This window comes from Salmo salar, chromosome 15 (genome assembly GCF_965601325.2).
Source record: "Salmo salar chromosome 15, fSalSal1, whole genome shotgun sequence".
NCBI lineage: Eukaryota > Metazoa > Chordata > Actinopteri > Salmoniformes > Salmonidae > Salmo > Salmo salar.
In genome coordinates this window covers 98,114,345-98,135,830 of record NC_138305.1, presented here as the reverse complement: position 1 = coordinate 98,135,830, position 21,486 = coordinate 98,114,345, and the positions used below count along the sequence as shown (strand labels likewise).

The 21,486-nt window shown below is 43.9% G+C and overlaps 2 protein-coding genes across 4 annotated transcripts in view; one reads left to right on the top strand and one right to left on the bottom strand.

Annotated features, from left to right (window-relative positions):
- Positions 1 to 4,737, top strand: part of LOC106572655 (RNA-binding motif, single-stranded-interacting protein 2) — a 140,304-nt gene extending 135,567 nt beyond the window's left edge. Inside the window, exon 13 of one of the 2 annotated variants that reach the window (XM_045696327.2) lies at positions 54 to 4,737. In XM_045696327.2, coding sequence (XP_045552283.1) covers positions 54 to 110 — 57 coding nt within the window. In that variant the 3' untranslated portion in view covers positions 111 to 4,737. Of the gene's footprint in view, positions 1 to 32 lie in introns of both variants that reach the window. The other variant, XM_014147030.3, reaches the window with a different exon arrangement.
- A 58-nt stretch (positions 4,738 to 4,795) lies between these two features.
- LOC106572650 (sentrin-specific protease 1) lies at positions 4,796 to 21,324 on the bottom strand. Of its 2 annotated transcripts, XM_014147017.3 has the most exons (17): positions 20,721 to 21,324; positions 20,243 to 20,307; positions 19,882 to 20,105; positions 19,530 to 19,614; positions 19,218 to 19,413; positions 18,816 to 18,966; positions 18,447 to 18,565; positions 14,353 to 14,621; positions 14,098 to 14,161; positions 13,962 to 14,000; positions 13,691 to 13,775; positions 13,328 to 13,471; positions 12,673 to 12,804; positions 7,569 to 7,772; positions 7,187 to 7,351; positions 6,983 to 7,078; positions 4,796 to 6,416 (listed from the first exon to the last, which is right to left on the bottom strand). In XM_014147017.3, the coding sequence occupies exons 1-17, from the start codon at positions 20,861 to 20,863 to the stop codon at positions 6,354 to 6,356; spliced, it is 2,244 nt and encodes a 747-aa protein (XP_014002492.1). In that variant the 5' UTR covers positions 20,864 to 21,324; the 3' UTR covers positions 4,796 to 6,353. The 2 variants fall into 2 exon arrangements, with proteins under 2 accessions (XP_014002492.1, XP_014002493.1); XM_014147018.3 differs by lacking the exon at positions 12,673 to 12,804.
- Between the last annotated feature and the right edge of the window lie 162 nt (positions 21,325 to 21,486).

Below are 21,486 nucleotides of genomic sequence, written 5' to 3'. Positions count from 1 at the left end.
TGATCCTCCTCACCTCTTCAATATGTTAACAGGAACTTGCCGTCCTACAACAGGTTGCCCTGGAGACGCCCACAGAACACCCAGACTACTCCTACCAGCACAGCAAGTGAAGAGGAGACACTGGTGGGTTTACTAGTCTGTCTCCTGGGCAACCTGCCGTCCATACAGCTCAGCTCATAGTGACTCTGGGCAGTACACACCAGACAGACGGAGGAATACGGACCAGACTGTCACACTAAAGACAAAAGGATATTTTCAAATCAGAGGTTATGGTCAACTGTTGGACATGTGGAACATCTATTTTGATAACAGAACATGACTCTATAGTCGAAGAAAGAGAAAAACACAACACACATTATTTTCTGTGCACGTATTAACAAATCATTTTTCACACTATTCTGGGGAGAATGAAAACCAGCAATATAAGTTACACCACCATGTGTCATTTTACAGTCGTTCTTTAGTTTTACTTTTACATTTTTTATATGCAGATTTTTTTTGTCATGTTATTTTTAAGCTTTTCGTCAGTTTGTTTTTGTTGCACAGATTCAAAAAGTAAATGATCAATGATTTGTTTCTTCATTTCACAATGCCATTGTTGTTTTTGTTCACTTCACGCTGCTTGTTTTAATTGTGTAATTGTTTGAAGAGAGAAGGCTGAACAAACTGCTCAAGTTACTTAGAGGGTTATCTTAGAGGAGTCATCTGGTGGTATCAACTGTTCTCTCTCTAACGGGACAAGTATTGCAGGAGAATGAAACATTATTGGAAGTGGTCTTACTGTTTTTAGCACTTGGGTCCCTAGTTAAAATTGTCACAATTTAAATAGATATTTAGAAAGAACGCTTAAGACAATCAAATATATTGAAATTATTATTTCCAGATTCTGGCCAATTATAATAAAACTATACAGGGAAAATGAAAAATATACGCACAACAAAATTTGACAGAGTAATTTAGTTGTTGGTTATATTTTGTGAATTTAATGCTAAATTGCTCCAATGCTACCCAACAACATAAATAAGTCTTTCAATTTGGTTTTAGTGGGTTAAGCTGCTACCGTTTAAAGACCCAAAGTTGTTCTTAGGAGTTCATGTCATTGAGTGTTGAGCTAGTAGTTTAAAGAAGTAAATTACAGATCCAAAAAGTATGGCCAGTACTGAGATACTTTGCCGTGTCTTTTTGATTCCAGCTTTCTCTGTCTGTTGATTCCTCTGTTTTTGTTTGTTTGTTTTGATTGAGTGAAAATTTTGTTTATTTAAAGAAAGTTCTTGATTTCTTTTTTTTTTAATTCAATTTAATACTTTTAAGATTGATCAATGTTATTTTTGGTAGTGTGCATTGAGTAGGTACTTGTTTCTTTGGACAGTAGATTCAAGTAAAAAATATATATTTGTTGGCTTTTTCTTTTCAAATAGTGTCTGCCATTACTGTCATGTTTTGGGTTGTGACTACAAGGAATACAGCTACGACCGGAAGTTAAGTTTCATAGCAGCTTAGAACATTTAGCTAACCCTAACCCTTTTCCTAACCTTAACCCAAGTCTCCTAACCTGATACGAAAAAGGCACTTCCAGTCATAGCAGTACTCCTGCTAGTGAGAACCGTGTTTTGCTTTTTCTCCATCTCTGGTTTTATTTTCAATCCCATGGAAAAGGCTTCAAATGTTTGAGATTTCCAATCCGTCTGTGTCAACAGGTTTTGGCACTTTCACACTTTTGCAGTGGTGTGCTTACTGCCCATCAGTCCAAGATAATTGTGTTATACCTCTTACAAATAATTTCTGAAATGTGTCCCAAGTGGTAGTCATTCAGTCAGTCAGCGGTTAGGGAATGCTGTGTCTGAAAAGTAATATTACCTCTCTAGCAATGTGGAACCTTGCACAATGTTAATGTGCAAGGTCCTGAGATGTTTTATGAGGTCACAACTTCCATGGTTCTCAAGGCGTCTCACAGTCACAGCAGGTACTGTGTCCATATCCTCACTCTTCTGTCCTATGTTCAGAAACTAGGCTCCAATCCGACTGTTATTTCTCAAAATGGCCAGTGATCTATGCAATTAATTTGTCTACAATAATGCAATACTTATATTTCAGGTGACAACAATGGACTTTTGAAACACAAATGTATCATTCTGCTATCAGTGGCTTTCATTTGAGTTTAACTTAATCCAAAACCTCTAGTTGTAAGACTATCAGCCTCATTGTTCATCTAATGACAGTGAGATGGCTGCATAAAAGGGAATGGTTCATGAGATTGGAGCAAATCCCTCAGCTATCTTGCAAACAGCCTCACACCATCTCCTAACAATGGGATACAGACTACCTTGTCCATCCAGATAGGGTCCTTATTGTTGTTGGTTAACCAAATATTGGTAGATCTTTTTTGTTTGTTACCAAAGACGACTTCCGGTAGGCATTTGAACATTTCTTCTAAGTGATCAATACTGTAGAATAAATCTGTAATTTCTTTTATCTTGTTCCTTTCCATTGATTTGTTACTGTACATGCCAAGCTTTGTTGACACTAGTAATAATCTCTATGAATTAAGCCATTCATTCATTTATGGTAGGAAGTAAGAATCACAGAAATGCCTTAGACTTCATCAAGAGGGGATTTAAAGGGTGCTACACTACATTGCTATCTGGAAACATTCATCCATTGTCTGCAAATGTTTGATAAACAAGAATACTTATCTTAGATTTGTAGAATCAGTCTTAGGAAACCACAATTCAATGTTTGATACATTATCCGTCATATTTATTGAGGCCGTCATCATTCCAGATTGTTGTTTAACTCAAATAAAATGTTCAGCCTTAGTTTGAAACGTCAAAATGCTCTTGCCCTTTTCCATAGTTCAGATATTCATTCAGGGGTGTCAATGTCATTACATAGAGGGCCTAATGGTGTCTGCTGGTTTTCCCTTTCAATTAAGACCCACAGTGCATTTGGAAAGTATTCAGACCTCTTCACTTTTCAACATTGTTACATTACAGCCTTATTCTAAAATGGATTAAATAAAATGTTTTCCTTATCTACACACAATACCCCATAATGACAAAGTGAAAACAGATTTTTAGAAGAAAAATGTAGTTACATAAGTATTCAGACACTTTGCTATGAGACTCAAAATTGAGCTCAGGTGCATCCTGTTTCCATTGATCATCCTTAATGTTTCTACAGCTTGATTGGAGTCCACCTGTGGTAAATTCAATTGATTAGACATGATTTGGAAAGGCACACACCCGTCTATATAAAAGGTCCCACAGTTGACAGTGCATGTCAGAGCAAAAACCAAGCCATGAGGTTGAAGGAATTGTCTGTAGAGCTCCAAGAAAGGATTGTGGCGAGGCACAGATCTGGGGAAGAGTACCAAAACATTTCTGCAGCATTGAAGATCCCAAAGGACACAGTGGCCTCCATCATTCTTAAAATGGAAGAAGTTTGAAAACCTCAAGACTCTTCCTAGAGATGGCCGCTCGGTCAAACTGAACAATTGAGGGAGAAGGGCCTTGGTCAGGGAGGTGACCAAGAACCCGATGGTGACCCGGACAGAGCTCCAGAGTTCCTCTGTGGAGATGGGAGAACCTTCTAGAAGGACAACCATGTCTGCAGCACTCCACCAATCAGGCCTTTATGGTAGAATGGCCAGACGGAAGACACTCCTCATTAAAAGGCACGACAGCCAGCTTGGAGTTTGCCAAACGGCACCCAAAGGACTCCGACCATGAGAAACAAGATTCTGTGGCCTCATGAAACCAAGATTGAACTCTTTGGCCTGAATGCCAAGAGTCATGCCTGGAGGAAACCTGGCACCATCCCTACAGTGAAGCATGGTGGTGGCAGCATCATGCTGTGGGGATGTTTTTCAGCAGCAGGGACTGGGAGACTAGTCAGGATCGAGGGAAATATGAACGGAGCAAAGTACAGAGATCCTTGATGAAAACCTGCTCAGGACCTCAGACTGGGGCGATGGTTCACCTTCCAACAGGACAATGACCCTAAGCACAGAGCCAAGACAACGCAGGAGTGGCTTTGGGACAAGTCTCTGAATGTCCTTGACTGGCCCAGCCAGAGCCCGGACTTGAACATCTGGAGAGACCTGAAAATAGCTGCGCAGCAATACTCCCCATCCAACCTGACAGAGCTTTGAGAGGATCTGCAAAGAATGGGATAAACTCCCCAAATACAGATGTGCCAAGCTTGTAGCGTCATACCCAAGAAGACTTGAGGCTGTAATCACTGCCAAAAGGTGCTTTAACAAAGTACTGAGTAAAGGGTCTGAATACTTTTGTAAATACATTTTCAGAAATGTCTAAAAACCTGTCATTATGGGGTATTGTGTAGATTAACGAGGGAAAAAATCTATTGTGGAAAAAGGGTAGGGGTCTGAATACTTTCCAAATGACAACCAGGTTAGGGGAGTTACTTACTAATCACTGACCTTAATTCATCAATCAAGTTGGAAGTGAAAAACCCGCAGATTCTCAGCCCTCCGTGGAATGAGTGACACGTGATTTACATGAGTCCACTTGAAACATCTTGCTGGCAAATTAGGATTTGAAGGTTTGCAGAGAAGTGGGTTCTAGTGATTGTCCCTTTATTCACTTTTCTCCAATTTTCTCATGTGCCACACTAGCAGGTCTTAATTGTCCTGTTCTAGATAAAACAGTTAAGAGTTTTTTTTGGTTTGATGTTTTTGAACTTGGTGCTTTTTTAAAATAAAAACATGTTTTTTTCCATGTGCCTTTTATTACTTTGTATGTTCATGTACAGTACACCTTTCCAAACAGAGGCATATACACAACTTGATTTATTTCAAAAAAAGATTGCTCGAGATACAAAATATAAGAAAAAAGGTACAAAATGTATATTAAATACATTATCCAAGACATTGTATGTACAATGTTGAAAATATCCTGACAAAAGCCCTAAAATGTTTTTTTGGCTTTGCTTATTTCAACAAAATAGACTAAACTTCAAGTTACAGTTTAAGTCTTGGAACTATAGGTCTCTTGATCAAGGAAGCATCACTGCAGCTTATCTGTTTTGGGGTCCAATTACCAATGAAGATATTAGTGTCACCTCAAGTATGGGGCTCCCGAGTGGCACAATGCACGACATCTCAGTGCTTGCGTCGTCACTAGACACCCTGGTTCAAATCCAGGCTGTATCACATCCGGCTGTGATAGGAGTCCCATAGGGCGGCGCACAATTTGGCCCAGCATCGTCCGTCATTGTAAATAAAAATGTGTTCTTAACTTGTCTAGTTAAATAAAGGTAAACTAAAAAAGTACAATACAATAGCAACCCCTTTACAAATGATACTCTGAGGTAATGGTACACGTACCGTAATCAGTTGCATATTTTCAATTTAGCTAAAATCAAATGTGGGTGTCCAGATATAAATCAATGAATGTCACCGCATCTGTTCTCTGATTGAATTAGGTATGGGTCTTAACCATAGTGTTCTGATTGAACCAGGTATGGGTCTTAACCATAGTGTTCTGATTGAACCAGGTATGGGTCTTAACCATAGTGTTCTGATTGAACCAGGTATGGGTCTTAACCATAGTGTTCTGATTGAACCAGGTATGGGTCTTAACCATAGTGTTCTGATTGAACTAGGTATGGGTCTTAACCATAGTGTTCTGATTGAACCAGGTATGGGTCTTAACCATAGTGTTCTGATTGAACCAGGTATGGGTCTTAACCATAGTGTTCTGATTGAACCAGGTATGGGTCTTAACCATAGACTATAGAAAAATAAGGTGTCAGCGTCAGATCACAACAAACTTTCTTTGAGCTGTACTTAAGTAGTTTACAAAAATATCAGTGACAAAATACTGGTTGGTCCAACTTCACTAGACAGAAGTTCTGATGAGAATTCAAACTCTGCTGGGTGATGCACCGAGACCTCCCAACTTGTGACAGTGGACCGAGACCTCCCAACGTGTGACAGTGGACCGAGACCTCCCAACGTGTGACAGTGGACCGAGACCTCCCAACGTGTGACAGTGGACCGAGACCTCCCAACTTGTGACAGTGGACCACAACATAAAACACTGAGATGAGGTAGTGCTTTGCTTTTCTATTCCATTCCTCCTTTCAAGCTCAAGACCAAATTAGCAAACCCTTAGAGATAGAGTCAGCTCCTCCACTGGAATGGACTTGTGTGTGGGGACCTCAGAGCTCCACCTGATAAGGTCATAGGTCCCTGTTCTGAGTCTCTTTCCCATCCAGGAGCAGACCAGCTGAATCCTCCTCCAGTTTAACAGCCACAGCGTCTTGGGCTCCATCATCATTGCAGACACCTCCCCTTTAGCAATCAGTTCAAAAATCTCTCCACGATTTCATCACAACAGTTTCCGATTCAATATCTCCCAGACCATGCGTCTCCTGAAGTAGGGCATGTGTTTCTGCCAATTGGAGGGAAGGGAAATACTGAGTTACTCATAGTCAAGTCATTGGATTGTAGGACATTTCCTGTACTGGCAGGACTGCTCATGCTTACCGTAACACTTCCATTAAACCCAGAGTCTCCAACAGGTCGCGGTCTCATATAGTGACCGGCCATGGCTTCACATTTGATCAAATAAACGGCAGTCTCTTACAAGTGCCGGGTGTAAAATGATGCGTGCCCGCTTTAGGCCAGTCTGCTCCAGTAGAATTTCACAGAACCTACCTAACGCTACATTTTTGATCCCTGCTTGTCAAAACACAAGTCTGTCCATGTAACCAGTGAAAATTACTAATCAATTCATCCCGTTTGAAACAGAGTTCTGAATATCAAACAGGGCTATTGGTGATAGAACATTAAATGAGTGAGAAAACGGAATCATAACAGGGTGACCCGGGCTTTGCACACCTCAGACTGTATTAAACACTGGCCTCCAATACAAGCCTGTCTCCAACACACACAGGGGCAGCTTGGTGCTTGAATCATAAACTCCTGGGATATTTATTCAAATTTTACAGTACTTACTTGTGTGAATGTGATTGGCTTGTCTTTGGTGACATACTCTGCATATTTACATGTGAACATTCCACAGTCATTTCCATTCATCTGCTGAGGAATCTCCTAATGGGAGAAATATTTTGGAGATAAACGTTAAGATGGCAACATCATCAGTGATGTGTTAACGAATGTTGAGTTGACAGAGTTCCCGGTTAGATATATAACACTCACATTGCGTTTCTTGCTCTGCAGAGTCCATTCTGCAGTATCCAGGTCTTTGCCCTTCTTGTCCTTGCTTTCCTGCTGCAGGTATTGCAGCAGTATCCTGCAGGCTTCGTCATTGTTCCCTCCCATTGAATCAAAGTACGTGATACTCTTGTTACGGAGATCCACTACCTGAGAAGAGAAGGATGTTAATAAAAACGTCACACTACAGGGCCGAACTGAACCACATTGTCCTGACTCTGATATATTGTTTTTACACTGTCCTTTCCAGAAAGGTGCCAGGCCCGCCCAGTACAGCTCGGCTCTTTAGATGGAAGCAGGCATTGCTGACTGGAGGAGAGTTGCAGTATAATAGTTAGTTATAACAGGGCTGCTGTTCAGTACTCACAGAGAGGCACCAGTGCACCCCCAGGTGGACAGGCACCAGTATGACGTCCATTGAGAAGATGTCCATCTTTTTGGTCCAGCGGCGTACGGCAGAGTAGCCTGCGCTGCGTAGCTTTGGGAAGAAGAAGGTGTTGAAGGTGTGGACCGTCGGCAGGCTGGGATCCTTACTGCGTTCCACCAGCAGGTTCATGTAGAAGTTGATCACCTGCAGAGTAAAAGGAGAGGCAACGGATGAAGAAAATACAACATATCCTGTCCAGGACACTACTGCGTCCATATCCTGTCCAGGACACTACTGCGTCCATATCCTGTCCAGGACACTACTGCGTCCATATCCTGTCCAGGGCACTACTGCGTCCATATCCTGTCCAGGGCACTACTGCGTCCATATCCTGTCCAGGGCACTACTGCGTCCATATCCTGTCCAGGGCACTACTGCGTCCATATCCTGTCCAGGGCACTACTGCGTCCATATCCTGTCCAGGGCACTACTGCGTCCATATCCTGTCCAGTGCACTACTGCGTCCATATCCTGTCCAGGGCACTACTGCGTCCATATCCTGTCCAGGGCACTACTGCGTCCATATCCTGTCCAGGGCACTACTGCGTCCATATCCTGTCCAGGGCACTACTGCGTCCATATCCTGTCCAGGACACTACTGCGTCCATATCCTGTCCAGGACACTACTGCGTCCATATCCTGTCCAGGACACTACTGCGTCCATATCCTGTCCAGGACACTACTGCGTCCATATCCTGTCCAGGACACTACTGCGTCCATATCCTGTCCAGGACACTACTGCGTCCATATCCTGTCCAGGACACTACTGCGTCCATATCCTGTCCAGGACACTACTGCGTACATATCCTGTCCAGTACACTACTGCGTACATATCCTGTCCAGTATACTACTGCGTACATATCCTGTCCAGTACACTACTGCGTACATATCCTGTCCAGTATACTACTGCGTACATATCCTGTCCAGTACACTACTGCGTACATATCCTGTCCAGTATACTACTGCGTACATATCCTGTCCAGTACACTACTGCGTACATATCCTGTCCAGTACACTACTGCGTACATATCCTGTCCAGTACACAAAATGATAGTTTCTGGATTTGACCATATTAATGACCAAAGGCTCGTATTTCTGTGTTTATTATATTATAATTAAGTCTATGATTTGACATTTGATAGAGCAGTCTGACTGAGCGGTGGAAGGCAGCAGCAGGCTCGTAAGCATTCATTCAAACTTTACTGTGTTTGCCAGCAGCTCTTAGCAATGCTTGATCACAGCGCTGTTTATGACTTCAAGCCTATCAACTCCTGAGATTAGGCTGGCAATACTAAAGTGCCCATTAGAACATTCAACAGTCAAAGGTATAAAAAAATACAAATGGTATAGAGAGAAATAGTCGACGCGTCATAATTCCTATAATAACTACAACCTAAAACTTCTTAACTGGGAATGTTGAACCACCAGCTTTCATATGTTCTGAGCAAGGAACTTAAACGTTAGCTTTTTTACATGGCACATATTGCACTTTTACTTTTCTCCAACACTGTGTTTTTGCATTATTTAAACCAAATTGAGCATGTTTAATTATTTATTTGAGACTAAATAGATAATATGTATTATATTAAGTTAAAATAAAAAGTGTACATTGTTCATTCAGTATTGTTGTAATTGTCATTACACATACATACAGTTGAAGTTGGAAGTTTAAATACACTTAGGTTGGAGTCATTAAAACTCGTTTTTCAACCACTCCACAAATTTCTTGTCAACAAACTATAGTTTTGGCAAGTCGGTTAGGACATCTACTTTGTGCATGAACACAAGTCATTTTTCCAACAATTGTTTACAGACAGATCATTTCACTTATAAAAATCACTGTATCACAATTCCAGTGGGTCAGAAGTTTACATACACGAAGTTGACTGTGCCTTTAAACAGTGTGGAAAATTCCAGAAAATGATGTCATGGCTTTAGAAGCTTCTGATAGGCTAACTGACATCATTTGAGTCAATTGGAGGTGTACCTGTGGATGTATTTCAAGGCCTACCTTCAAACTCAGTGCCTCTTTGCTTGACATCATGGGAAAATCAAAAGAAATCAACCAAGACATCAGTTTTTTTTGAAGACCTCAAGTCTGGTTCATCCTTGGGTGTAATTTCCAAATGCCTGAAGGTACCACGTTCATCTGTACAAACAATAGTGCGCATGTATAAACACTATGGGACCACGCAGCCGTCATTCCGCTCAGGAAGGAGACATGTTCTGTCTCCTAGAGATGAGCGTACTTTGGTGCTAAAAGTGCAAATCAATCCCAGAACAACAGCAAAGAACCTTGTGAAGATGCTGGAGGAAACAGGTACAAAAGTATCTATATCCACAGTAAAACGAGTCCTATATCGACATAACCTGAAAGGCCGCTCAGCAAGGAAGAAGCCACTGCTCCAAAACCACCATAAAAAAGCCAGACTATGGTTTGTAACTGCACATGGAGACAAAGACCGTACTTTTTGGAGAAATGTCCTCTGATCTGATGGGGAAAAAAATAGAACTGTTTGGCCATAATGACCATCGTTATGTTTGGAGGAAAAAGGGGGAGGCTTGCAAGCTGAAGAACACCATCCCAACCCTGGCAGCAGAATGTTGTGGGGGTGCTTTGCTGCAGGAGGGACTGGTGCACTTCACAAAATAGATGGCATCATGAGGGAGGTAAATTATGCGGATATATTGAAGCAACATCTCAAGACTTCAGTCAGGAAGTTAAAGCTTGGTCGCAAATGGGTCTTCCAAATGGACAATGACCCCAAGCATACTTCCAAAGTTGTGGCAAAATGGCTTAAGGACAATAAAGTCAAGGTATTGGAGTGGCCATCATAAAGCCCTGACCTCAATCCCATAGAAAATTTGTGGGCAGAACTGAAAAGGCGTGTGCGAGCAAGGAGGCCTACAAACATGACTCAGTTACGCCAGCAATGTTAGGAGGAATGGGCCAAAATTCACCCAAATTATTGTGGGAGGCTTGTGGAAAGCTACCGAAACATTTGACCCAAGTTAAACAATTTAAAGGCAATGCTACCAAATACTAATTGAGTGCATGTAAACTTCTGACCCACTAGGAATGTGATGAAAGAAATAAAAGTTGAAATAAATCATTCTCTCTGCTATTATTCTGACATTTCACATTCTTAAAATAAAGTGGTGATCCTAACTGACCTAAGACAGGGAATTTTTACTAGGATTAAATGTCAGGAATTGTGAAAAACTGAGTTTAAATGTATTTGGCTAAGGTGCATGTAAACTTCCGACTTCAACTGTATGCATACATACACAAAAGAATAATAAATTGGTGGATTAATTGGTATTGGCTTTTTTTGGTCCTCCAATAAATCGGTATCGGCGTTGAAAAATCAGAATCGGTCGACCTCCACTAGAGACACCTGTCCAGTACACTAGAGACACCTGTCCAGTACACTAGAGACACCTGTCCAGTACACTAGAGACACCTGTCCAGTACACTAGAGACACCTGTCCAGTACACTAGAGACACCTGTCCAGTACACTCAGTTGTCACTCTCACCCACACTAAATAAAAACAACTCACAGTAGGCACAGAAAAATGAGCAAACAGAAGCAGTGTGATGAGCTCTCACCTCGTCGTTGAGCCAGTTGAGGTGGCTGAGTGACAGAAGCAGTGTGATGAGCTCTCACCTCGTCGTTGAGCCAGTTGAGGTGGCTGAGTGACAGAAGCAGTGTGATGAGCTCTCACCTCGTCGTTGAGCCAGTTGAGGTGGCTGAGTGACAGAAGCAGTGTGATGAGCTCTCACCTCGTCGTTGAGCCAGTTGAGGTGGCTGAGTGACAGAAGCAGTGTGATGAGCTCTCACCTCGTCGTTGAGCCAGTTGAGGTGGCTGAGTGACAGAAGCAGTGTGATGAGCTCTCACCTCGTCGTTGAGCCAGTTGAGGTGGCTGAGTGACAGAAGCAGTGTGATGAGCTCTCACCTCGTCGTTGAGCCAGTTGAGGTGGCTGAGTGACAGAAGCAGTGTGATGAGCTCTCACCTCGTCGTTGAGCCAGTTGAGGTGGCTGAGTGACAGAAGCAGTGTGATGAGCTCTCACCTCGTCGTTGAGCCAGTTGAGGTGGCTGAGTGACAGAAGCAGTGTGATGAGCTCTCACCTCGTCGTTGAGCCAGTTGAGGTGGCTGAGTGACAGAAGCAGTGTGATGAGCTCTCACCTCGTCGTTGAGCCAGTTGAGGTGGCTGAGTGACAGAAGCAGTGTGATGAGCTCTCACCTCGTCGTTGAGCCAGTTGAGGTGGCTGAGTGACAGAAGCAGTGTGATGAGCTCTCACCTCGTCGTTGAGCCAGTTGAGGTGGCTGAGTGACAGAAGCAGTGTGATGAGCTCTCACCTCGTCGTTGAGCCAGTTGAGGTGGCTGAGTGACAGAAGCAGTGTGATGAGCTCTCACCTCGTCGTTGAGCCAGTTGAGGTGGCTGAGTGACAGAAGCAGTGTGATGAGCTCTCACCTCGTCGTTGAGCCAGTTGAGGTGGCTGAGTGACAGAAGCAGTGTGATGAGCTCTCACCTCGTCGTTGAGCCAGTTGAGGTGGCTGAGTGACAGAAGCAGTGTGATGAGCTCTCACCTCGTCGTTGAGCCAGTTGAGGTGGCTGAGTGACAGAAGCAGTGTGATGAGCTCTCACCTCGTCGTTGAGCCAGTTGAGGTGGCTGAGTGACAGAAGCAGTGTGATGAGCTCTCACCTCGTCGTTGAGGTGGCTGAGTGACAGAAGCAGTGTGATGAGCCAGTTGAGGTGGCTGAGTGACAGAAGCAGTGTGATGAGCCAGTTGAGGTGGCTGAGTGACAGAAGCAGTGTGATGAGCCAGTTGAGGTGGCTGAGTGACAGAAGCAGTGTGATGAGCTCTCACCTCGTCGTTGAGGTGGCTGAGTGACAGAAGCAGTGTGATGAGCTCTCACCTCATCGTTGAGCCAGTTGAGGTGGCTGAGTGACAGAAGCAGTGTGATGAGCTCTCACCTCGTCGTTGAGCCAGTTGAGGTGGCTGAGTGACAGAAGCAGTGTGATGAGCTCTCACCTCATCGTTGAGCCAGTTGAGGTGGCTGAGTGTCTGGAGATCTTTGCGTGTGATGGTGAGTCTGAAGCCTTCACTCAGCACCTCGTCCTGGCTGCCTACCATCAGCGCCTGGCCCACCTCCCCCTCCATATCCTGGATGGCACGGACACACAAACAAGACGGCTCAGCTAAAGGCTAAATGGCATAGATCACTCCTCACCTCTCCACCTGATAGCTGATGTGTGGTGAGCGTTCTGGCACAGAATGATCACTGTGGTGGGTGAGGTGAGTTTTCCCCTACTATGTAAAGAGCTTTAAGTACCAGTATCCAAGCTGTATCACATTCCGCCATGAAGGGGAATCCCATAGGGCGGCGCAGAATTGGCCCAGTGTCGTCCGGGTTTGGCCGTCATTGTAAATAAGAATTTGTTCTTAACTGAGTTGCCTAGTTAACTTAGATAAAAACCTCAGTTGGTAGAAAAGTGCTATATAAATCCAATCTATTATTATTATTATTATTATGTACATTCCTGATGCGCACAGTGATCAAATCAATTTGACTTATTTAAACTGCATTTAAAACACCTCGATGTACTTAACAATAAAATAACAATAATGCATTTTATTGGCAATGCTCTTTCTCACAATAGACAAAACTAAAAAACAGTGAATGTACCTCAGTGAGCTCGGGGAACTCTGGTTCCTCCTCTGTGGGTTTGGGTTCCTCTATGAAGGCAGCCAGAGGAACCTCCTTCTCCAGAGGGACTCTAACATGCAGCTCCACGGGCCTGTGGCCCAGCTGGCTGTCTTCTGATATACGCTGGACCACAGCAGGAGAGGGTTAGGGTCAGAGCTACCGCCACAGAGGTGAATGTTCATTTCAGAGTGATAAAAGAGCATCTCATTTCATATTCTTATGCTATGATGAATAAAGCCTATAGGGAGAACTTATTTCTGTGGACCACGGCTGAGGTATGTGTAGGACTATGTATTGAAATGACGGCTGACATCACACCAATGAGGAGGACAGAGTAAGTACCTGTCGCAGCAGCTGAGCAGCTAGGGCCTCCTGCCCCTCTATCTGCCTCCGTCTCTCCCGGGCACGGAAGTCGTACATGCTAGTCCTGGGAAACACAGACACACAAATTGACTTGAGGAAAGGACTTCTGTAATGGGTTAGAAGATGGTTTCATTTTTATTTCTGCGTAGCATCTAGTATGCACCGGCGCATGGCGATATACAGCTAACTATGAATCTACCAAGAAAGAAAAACAGTACCAATCATGAGTGTAAGGAATCAGGGGACTTACAATTCTTTGATCCAGAGCTCAGCTTGGTAGCATGGTACACTGCAGAGACAGAAAGTAACCAGGTTAGATGGGGACAACAAAGCACATAACAAAACAGCCACAACAGAAACAAAAACAAACTATTCAAAATGCTTACCTTGAACTGTCTGGCTTTTTGCCCTTCTGCTCTTTCACAATGATTACGGAGTCCCCGTCATGAGCTGTACAGAACAAGACGAGAGGTGACCACAACCCCATGATGGGGAGGAGAGAAACAGGTTGGTTCTACAGCGTCCAACCATCAATTCAATAAACGTTATTCATTCCCTACGAGCAATTCAAAGGGATGAATTAAGTTTATATCAATTGAATCACCTTGGAGGAATTGAAAAATGATTGTCTCATGTATTACCTGATGATTGTGAGTCCTGAGAAGAGGTGTCCAGTATGCTAACTGAGGAAGGGGCAGACTGTACTGGCTCTGGTCCCCTGGGGCTGAGGTCTGAGTCAGAGGCCCATGGCTGGTTCCCTGCCCCACTGGAGGAGCCCTCCCCTGGGCTGGGGACGTTGCTGGACTCTGGACGGGGGCTTGGTGGTCCACTTGGTACCCGTGAGGCATCTCCTGACCCGGCAGGGGACGAACACTGGAGCAGACGTCTGCTGGTATTCAGGAAGCTGGTGCTGAGAGTGATTGAGGGCGAGAGACGGACGCAGGTCAGAACTAAGGGAAAGGGGAGGAGAATACTAGAATGGAGCACCAGTACACTAAAATGTATGGACTAAATGTAGGATTAGAAACCCCAAGGAGAAGTAGAAAACATGTGCACTTGCATCAACTTGCCAGTACATGTCATTGAGCATCACTAAAGAAACTCAAACAGGAAATAACCGTGCTGTCTATTCAACGCTGGTCTGACCAATCGGAATCCATGCTTCAAGATAGTTTTGATCATGCGGACTGGGATATGTTCCGGGTAGCCTCGGATAATAACATTGATGTATACACGGACATGGAGACTGAGTTCATCAGGAAGTGTATAGGGGATGTGGATCCCACTGGGACTATTAAAACCTGCCCAAACCAGAAACAGTCGATAGATGGCAGCATTCGCGCAAAACTGGAAGCTCGAACCACCGCATTTAACCATAGCAAGGTGACTGGGAATATGGCTGAATACAAACAATGGCAATCAGAGGCAAAACTTCAGTACAGAGACAAAGTGGAGTTGCAATTCAACAGCTCAGTCACAAGACATGTGGCAGGGTCTACAGACTATCACGGACTACAAAGGGAAAACCAGCCATGTCACGGACACCAATGTCTTGCTAAACACCTTCCTCGCCCACTTTGAGCATAACACAACACCATCGACGCGGCCCGGAGAACAAGAGCCCCAGAAGACTGCGGGCTCTTGTTCTCCGTGGCTGACGTGAGTAAGACAGTTAAGCGTTAACCCTCGCAAGGCTGCCGGCCCAGACGGTATTGCTAGCCGCATCCTCAGAGCATGCACAGACCAGCAAGCTGGTGTGTTTACAGACATATTCAATATCTCCCTATACCAGTCTGCTGTACCCACTTGCTTCAAGATGTCCACCATTGTTCCTGTACCCAAGAAACCAAGAAAGCAAAGGTAACTGAACTAAATGACTATCGCCCCGTAGCACTCACTTCTGGTCATCATGAAGTGCTTTGAGAGACTAGTCAAGGATCATATCACCTCCACCCTACCTGACACTCTAGACCCACTTCAATTTGCTTACCGCCCCAATATATCCACAAGACGATGCAATCGCCATCACACTGCACACTGCCCTATCCCACCTGGACAAGAGGATTACCTATGTAAGAATGCTGTTCATCGACTACAGCTGCCCTATCCCACCTGGACAAGAGGATTACCTATGTAAGAATGCTGTTCATTGACTATAGCTCAGCATTCAACACCATAGTACCCTCCAAGCTCATCATCAAGCTCAGGGCCCTGAGTCTGAACCCCACCCTGTGCAACTGGGTCCTGGACTTCTTGACAGGCCACCCCCAGGTGGTGAAGGTAGGAAACATCTCACTTCGCTGATCCTCAACACTGGGGCCCCACAAGTGTGCATACTCAGCCCCCTCCTGTACTCCCTGTTCACCCACAACCACTTGGCCACACACAACCCAACTCATATCATCAAGTTTGCAGACACAAACAGGCCATAGCAGAGTGCGTTCTCAGCTCTCTCCTGTACTCCCTGTTCAGCCATGACTGCGTGGCAATGCACGCCTCCAACTCAATCATCAAGTTTGCAGACGACACTACAGTGGTAGGCTTGATTACCAACAACGACGAGACGGCCTACAGGGAGGAGGTGAGGGCCCTCGGATTGTGGTGTCAGGAAAACAACCTCACACTCAACAAAAGGAGATGATCGTGGACTTCAGGAAACAGCAGAGGGAGCACCCCCCCATCCACATCAACAGGACAGTAGTGGAGAAGGTGGAAAGTCAAGTTCCTCAGCGTACACATCACAGACAAACCGAAATGGTCCACCCACATAGACAGCGTGGTGAAGAAGGCTCAGCAGCCCCTCTTCAACCTCAGGAGGCTGAAGAAATTTGTCTTGTCACCAAAAACACACAAACTTTTGCAGATGCACAATCGAGAGCATCCTGTCGGGCTGTATCATCGCCTGGTACTGCAACTGCTCTGCACACAACCACAAGGCTCTCCAGAGGGTAGTGAGGTCTGCACAACATATCACCGAGGGCAAACTACCTGCCCTCCAGGACACCTACACCACCCGATGTCACAGGAAGGCCAAAAATATCATCAAGGACAACAACCACCCGAGCCACTGCCTGTTCACCCCACTATCATCCAGAAGGCGAGGTCAGTACAGGTGCATCCTTCCGTCATCCAGCTGGCTTAGTATGGAGCGTGATTTTGTCGCCTGTCAATCTGCAGATGTCACTTTATAGTAACAATCCTATTATACATAGCAGTCCGAATCTGGAAGCAAATTAAAGTCCACTTTGATCTTAAACCAATATCATTCATGCTCCCTGTTGCGAGGAATCCCTCCTTTGCCCCCGCTAACATTGATAACACCTTTGAGCGATGTGGAGAGCTAGGGATAAATACCATAGGGGATCTATATTTAGAAGGGACCTTTGCCTCCTTTGAGTTGCTGAAGGAAACTTATAATCTTCCCAGAAGTAACTTTTTCAGATACCTACAGATTAGAGACTGTTAGAAAACACCTCCAAACATTTGGGAACGCTAAACCTTCCATGTTCGACGGATGCAAAAAAATATGCCCCACCTCAGACAAACTGATATATCGTCTATATGACGCTCTTCAATCTGTTAGCGCACCGTCTACTGATGCCATTAAGGCAAAATGGGAGGAAGAACTAGGGACTGACATTTCGGTGGCAGACTGGGAAGATAGCTTGGAGTATATCCACACCTGCTCCATTAACTCCAGACATCATCTCATACAATTCAAGGTATTACACAGATTACACTATTCCAAAACCAAACTGCATAGGATATTTCCTGGTACATCCCCTATGTGTGATAAATGTCAGGCTGAGCAGGGTACACTAGTCCACTGCTTTGCCCTATGCTCTAACTTGTATTGTTATTGGTGTGGACTTTTTAGGATCCTCTCTGAAGTTCTGGAGACTTCAATTGACCCAGACCCACTTCTGATAATCCTGGGAGTGTCTGATTCCATAAACGAATTAACCAAGCCCCAAAACAACTCCTCTCTTACAGTCTCATTTCGGCAAAAAAATGTATCTTGTTGTTTTGGAAAAGGAGGGAAGCTCCCTCTACCAAATTATGGCTCAGCAAATTGGCAAACACTGTACACTTAGAATTAGATATATTCTGAAAAATACATTATCAACATTTGATCAAATCTGGCAGCCTTTCCTCTTACTTGGACCAGTCGGCGCTGTGAATTTGTACATTTTAACGCACTTGTAATATTTGAATCTACCTTTGGGCATCTACCCTCTTTCTTTCTACCTGTCCTTGTTCTGTATGTCTTGATACTGAAAAACAGCATCCATCTCAAGTCCTCAGACTGTTAAATAGCCATCACTAGCTGGCTACCACCCAGTTACTCAACCCTGCACCTTAGACGCTGGTGCCCCATATACATGGAATCACTGGCCACTTTAATAATGGAACACTGGCCACTAATGTTTACATACTGCTTTACTCATCTCATATGTATATACTGTATTCTATTTCTACTGTATTTTAGAATATGCCACTCCGACATTGCTCGTCCTAATATTTATATATTTCTTAATTCTATTATTTTACTTTTAGATTTGTATATCGTGAGATATTACTGCACTATTGGAGCTAGGAACACAAGCATTTCACTACACCCACAACATCATCTGTTAAATATGTGTATATGTGACCACTAAACATTGGATTTGAATTGTCTGTGTAGACTGGAGAAGTGAGAGGACTGTATTGGCTTTGTGGTTGTTGTACTCACAAGTCTCTGTGTGAGCGCGGAAAGCCCTGGGAGCTGCCGCTGTGACACAAGGAGGACTGTCCACCTGAGACCATGGCCAGTAGCTGTCTGTACACCTCCTTCTCCTCCTCACAGACAGACTGGAGACACCCAGAGGACCCAACACTATATTATAAATGAGGCTTTGATATGGAAAAGATGCAACATTATGTTTTAACCAAACTTCCCTCTGGGGGAAAGTTATTATATTGTATCTATCCAGGTTTATCTTGGTTTACAAAGCAGAATAATAGTAATATAACAAAGTTCATCAAAACAGCCCAAAAGCAAAAGTTCAGCAAACGGTGCAGCGAGTGGGATCCATAAAAATACTGGTAGGTGGTATCTGACCTCTTGTGCAGTGCAGCGAGCCCTGGCTTTGAGGAGGCGGTAGGAGGAGCTGCCATGTGAAGGACTCTGCACCACGCGGATAGGGAAGGTCTTCTCATACATGCTGGTGATGGAGCCGCTTCCTGTACCCAACCCTGCTGAGGTAAACCGTCTGCGGACAGACGGAGATAGAGAATTAAATTAGATTATTGTGAATGAAGCACCATCACGCACAGAAAATAAAGCACTTTTAAGCATTTTTTTGAAAATCAAACACTTTCACAACCTTGAAATGGTATGGTTCAAAATCAATCTAATTTGAGGTTTTCATGCACACGCACAATGCTTGATTAATTAATAGCAGAATTACTTTTTTCATCAGTGAGAAATGAAGATCTATATCTATTGACAATATGAGCATACCTATTTGATGTAGGTGTTCTGAAGTGGGTCCTTCCCGGGTGGGGAGAGGGACATGGCTTAGAGGTGCTGCTGGAGGAAGGAGGCTGACTGACAGAGTGCCCATTTGTTTTGGGCGTTTCACGATGTTTAAGAGCCATGCAAACTTGCCGTCTGCAGACCGTCGATTCCTTCATCGACTTCTCAATTCTAAAGGACTCTGCAGTGAAGAATGGAGGAAAAAGTGTGTCAAACAACTGTCCATTTCCATAGCGACATTTCCAGCCGGCAAAGACATTCTTAGAATAGAGTTTAGAAAATGTACAATAGTCTTGCCTGATTTAGAGCTTTTCCATTCCAGAGTTGTTGAGGGAGCAACAACCGTCCCATCCAGAGGAGTAGAGTTCCTCACCTCGAGGACCTGAAAACACCACCATAAAAACACAGGATATTAATGTTCAATATGAATATAACAAAGTTCTGGACTGCAGTAAACTGGAGTAATGAATGCGTAGAAATCTACTACTAGGCCCATATTAAAAAAGTATCTTAAGAGAAGGAGTGCTGATCTAGGATCAGGTCCCCCCTCGTATTTATTATGACTTAAAAGTCAAAGCCGATCCAAGATCAGCACACCCTACTCCGAGATGCTTTGCTAATTATGGGCCCTGAAACAGAGCTCCAATACCTCAGTTTCTTCCCAGACAGTTGAGGGAGGGGGTGCAAAGGTTGAGGGCTCCAGTTGGGGCTCTTCTGGAGGCTCTTCCCCTGGGTGTTCATCTAGAGGGCCAGGGGAAGCAGGCAGTATGTTCCTCAAGGTAGGGGTCATACTGTTCCGTACCCACGAAGCCACATTGGCGCTATGGCTCTTCACCCCTTCAGCCGCAGTCTTTACTGTATCAACAAGATCCCCTGTAATAGACATAAATGCAGTCTAAGTCAGGGAGCCATGGTTTGTTTATAGATCACAGTATACACAGTGCCAAGAACATGTTTGACAACAAGATATATGCCTATGACTGCATGACCAAGGCTGCAGCAAAGCTTACCCATCCGGAATTTCTTCACTGCTATGGCTTGGTCATCATGGTCAACGGCCTCTCCGTCCTCCAAACTTTGAGAAAAAGAGGAAAACATTCAAAATGAGAATAAGCCAGAGACCCAGTCAGTGATAGCAGATATTGTCATTTGAACTCTCATAGCTAGTTAACTACATTCACTTTAGACAGCGACCTGTTACAATCCACTCCATACATAGGGGTTGTTGAGTAAGCAAGTTTGATTGCTCAACAACCCACTTACACATGTGCGCCATACATGTTAGCATCTCACCACAAATTCCAATGAACTAGACAGCAAATTTACAACTCACACATAACTAACAGACAACTAGTTATGTCATAAAACAAGCTGACTGGTCATCCTTTGTCACCACCAACTGAAACTAAGCTAAATGATCTAACTTACAACACAACAAATATAATAACAGATAGTTAGCTATTGTAACTAATATTAACCTCAACTTACCAGTCGATGGGTCTTTTTCTCCTGATCGGACGCCGTTGTTGTATTCCGTGTGTATCAACGTTATCCTGTTGGTCGGGAGCTGGCACTCCGTAGCGGAGATTAGCGAAGCCCGTTCCAATCCATTCGTAAAATGTATTGAACATGTTTAGCTAGAGAAGTTTAAAACCTCCCGCCCGCGAAAAAAGGTATCGCTATGGTTGCTTCCAACCTGCCTGCCAGCGCAGCCAAAAGCACATAAAGCCACCCAACGTCATTCGGCCGGGGCAAGTAAATCGTAGCTAGTTAGTTAACTGACCAACACTACTAATCAGGTTACCTTCCTCCCCTTGAAATTAGTTCGTTATTTAACTCGCACAGCTAACAAGCTAAACTAGCTAGCTAACAAACTGGTTGTATGTGGCTTTAGCTACTAGGATTTTAATCCGCACTTGACTGAGTTTAATCACTAGTACCACATTCTACAATGCAATTGATGTTTCTTAAATAACCAAGGGGCCAAAAATAACCCAATGTAATACTTCAAATACAAAAATACGGTGTATAAACTCACTAAACGATAACCTCTCCCGCTTCTTCCTCATTCAAAACCACAACATGGCTGAGCTCGAAGTTCTACCATGAAACGTTTTCATTGGATGAGCAACTCGAGTAGATTAAAGTATTGTGAAACGTGATTGGCGGATTGGAGTGCTTTTTTTCTGGCGCTACTTTGACGATGTTCACAGATTTCGACAAGCATATTATATTCTACACGGATGTTTCTGTT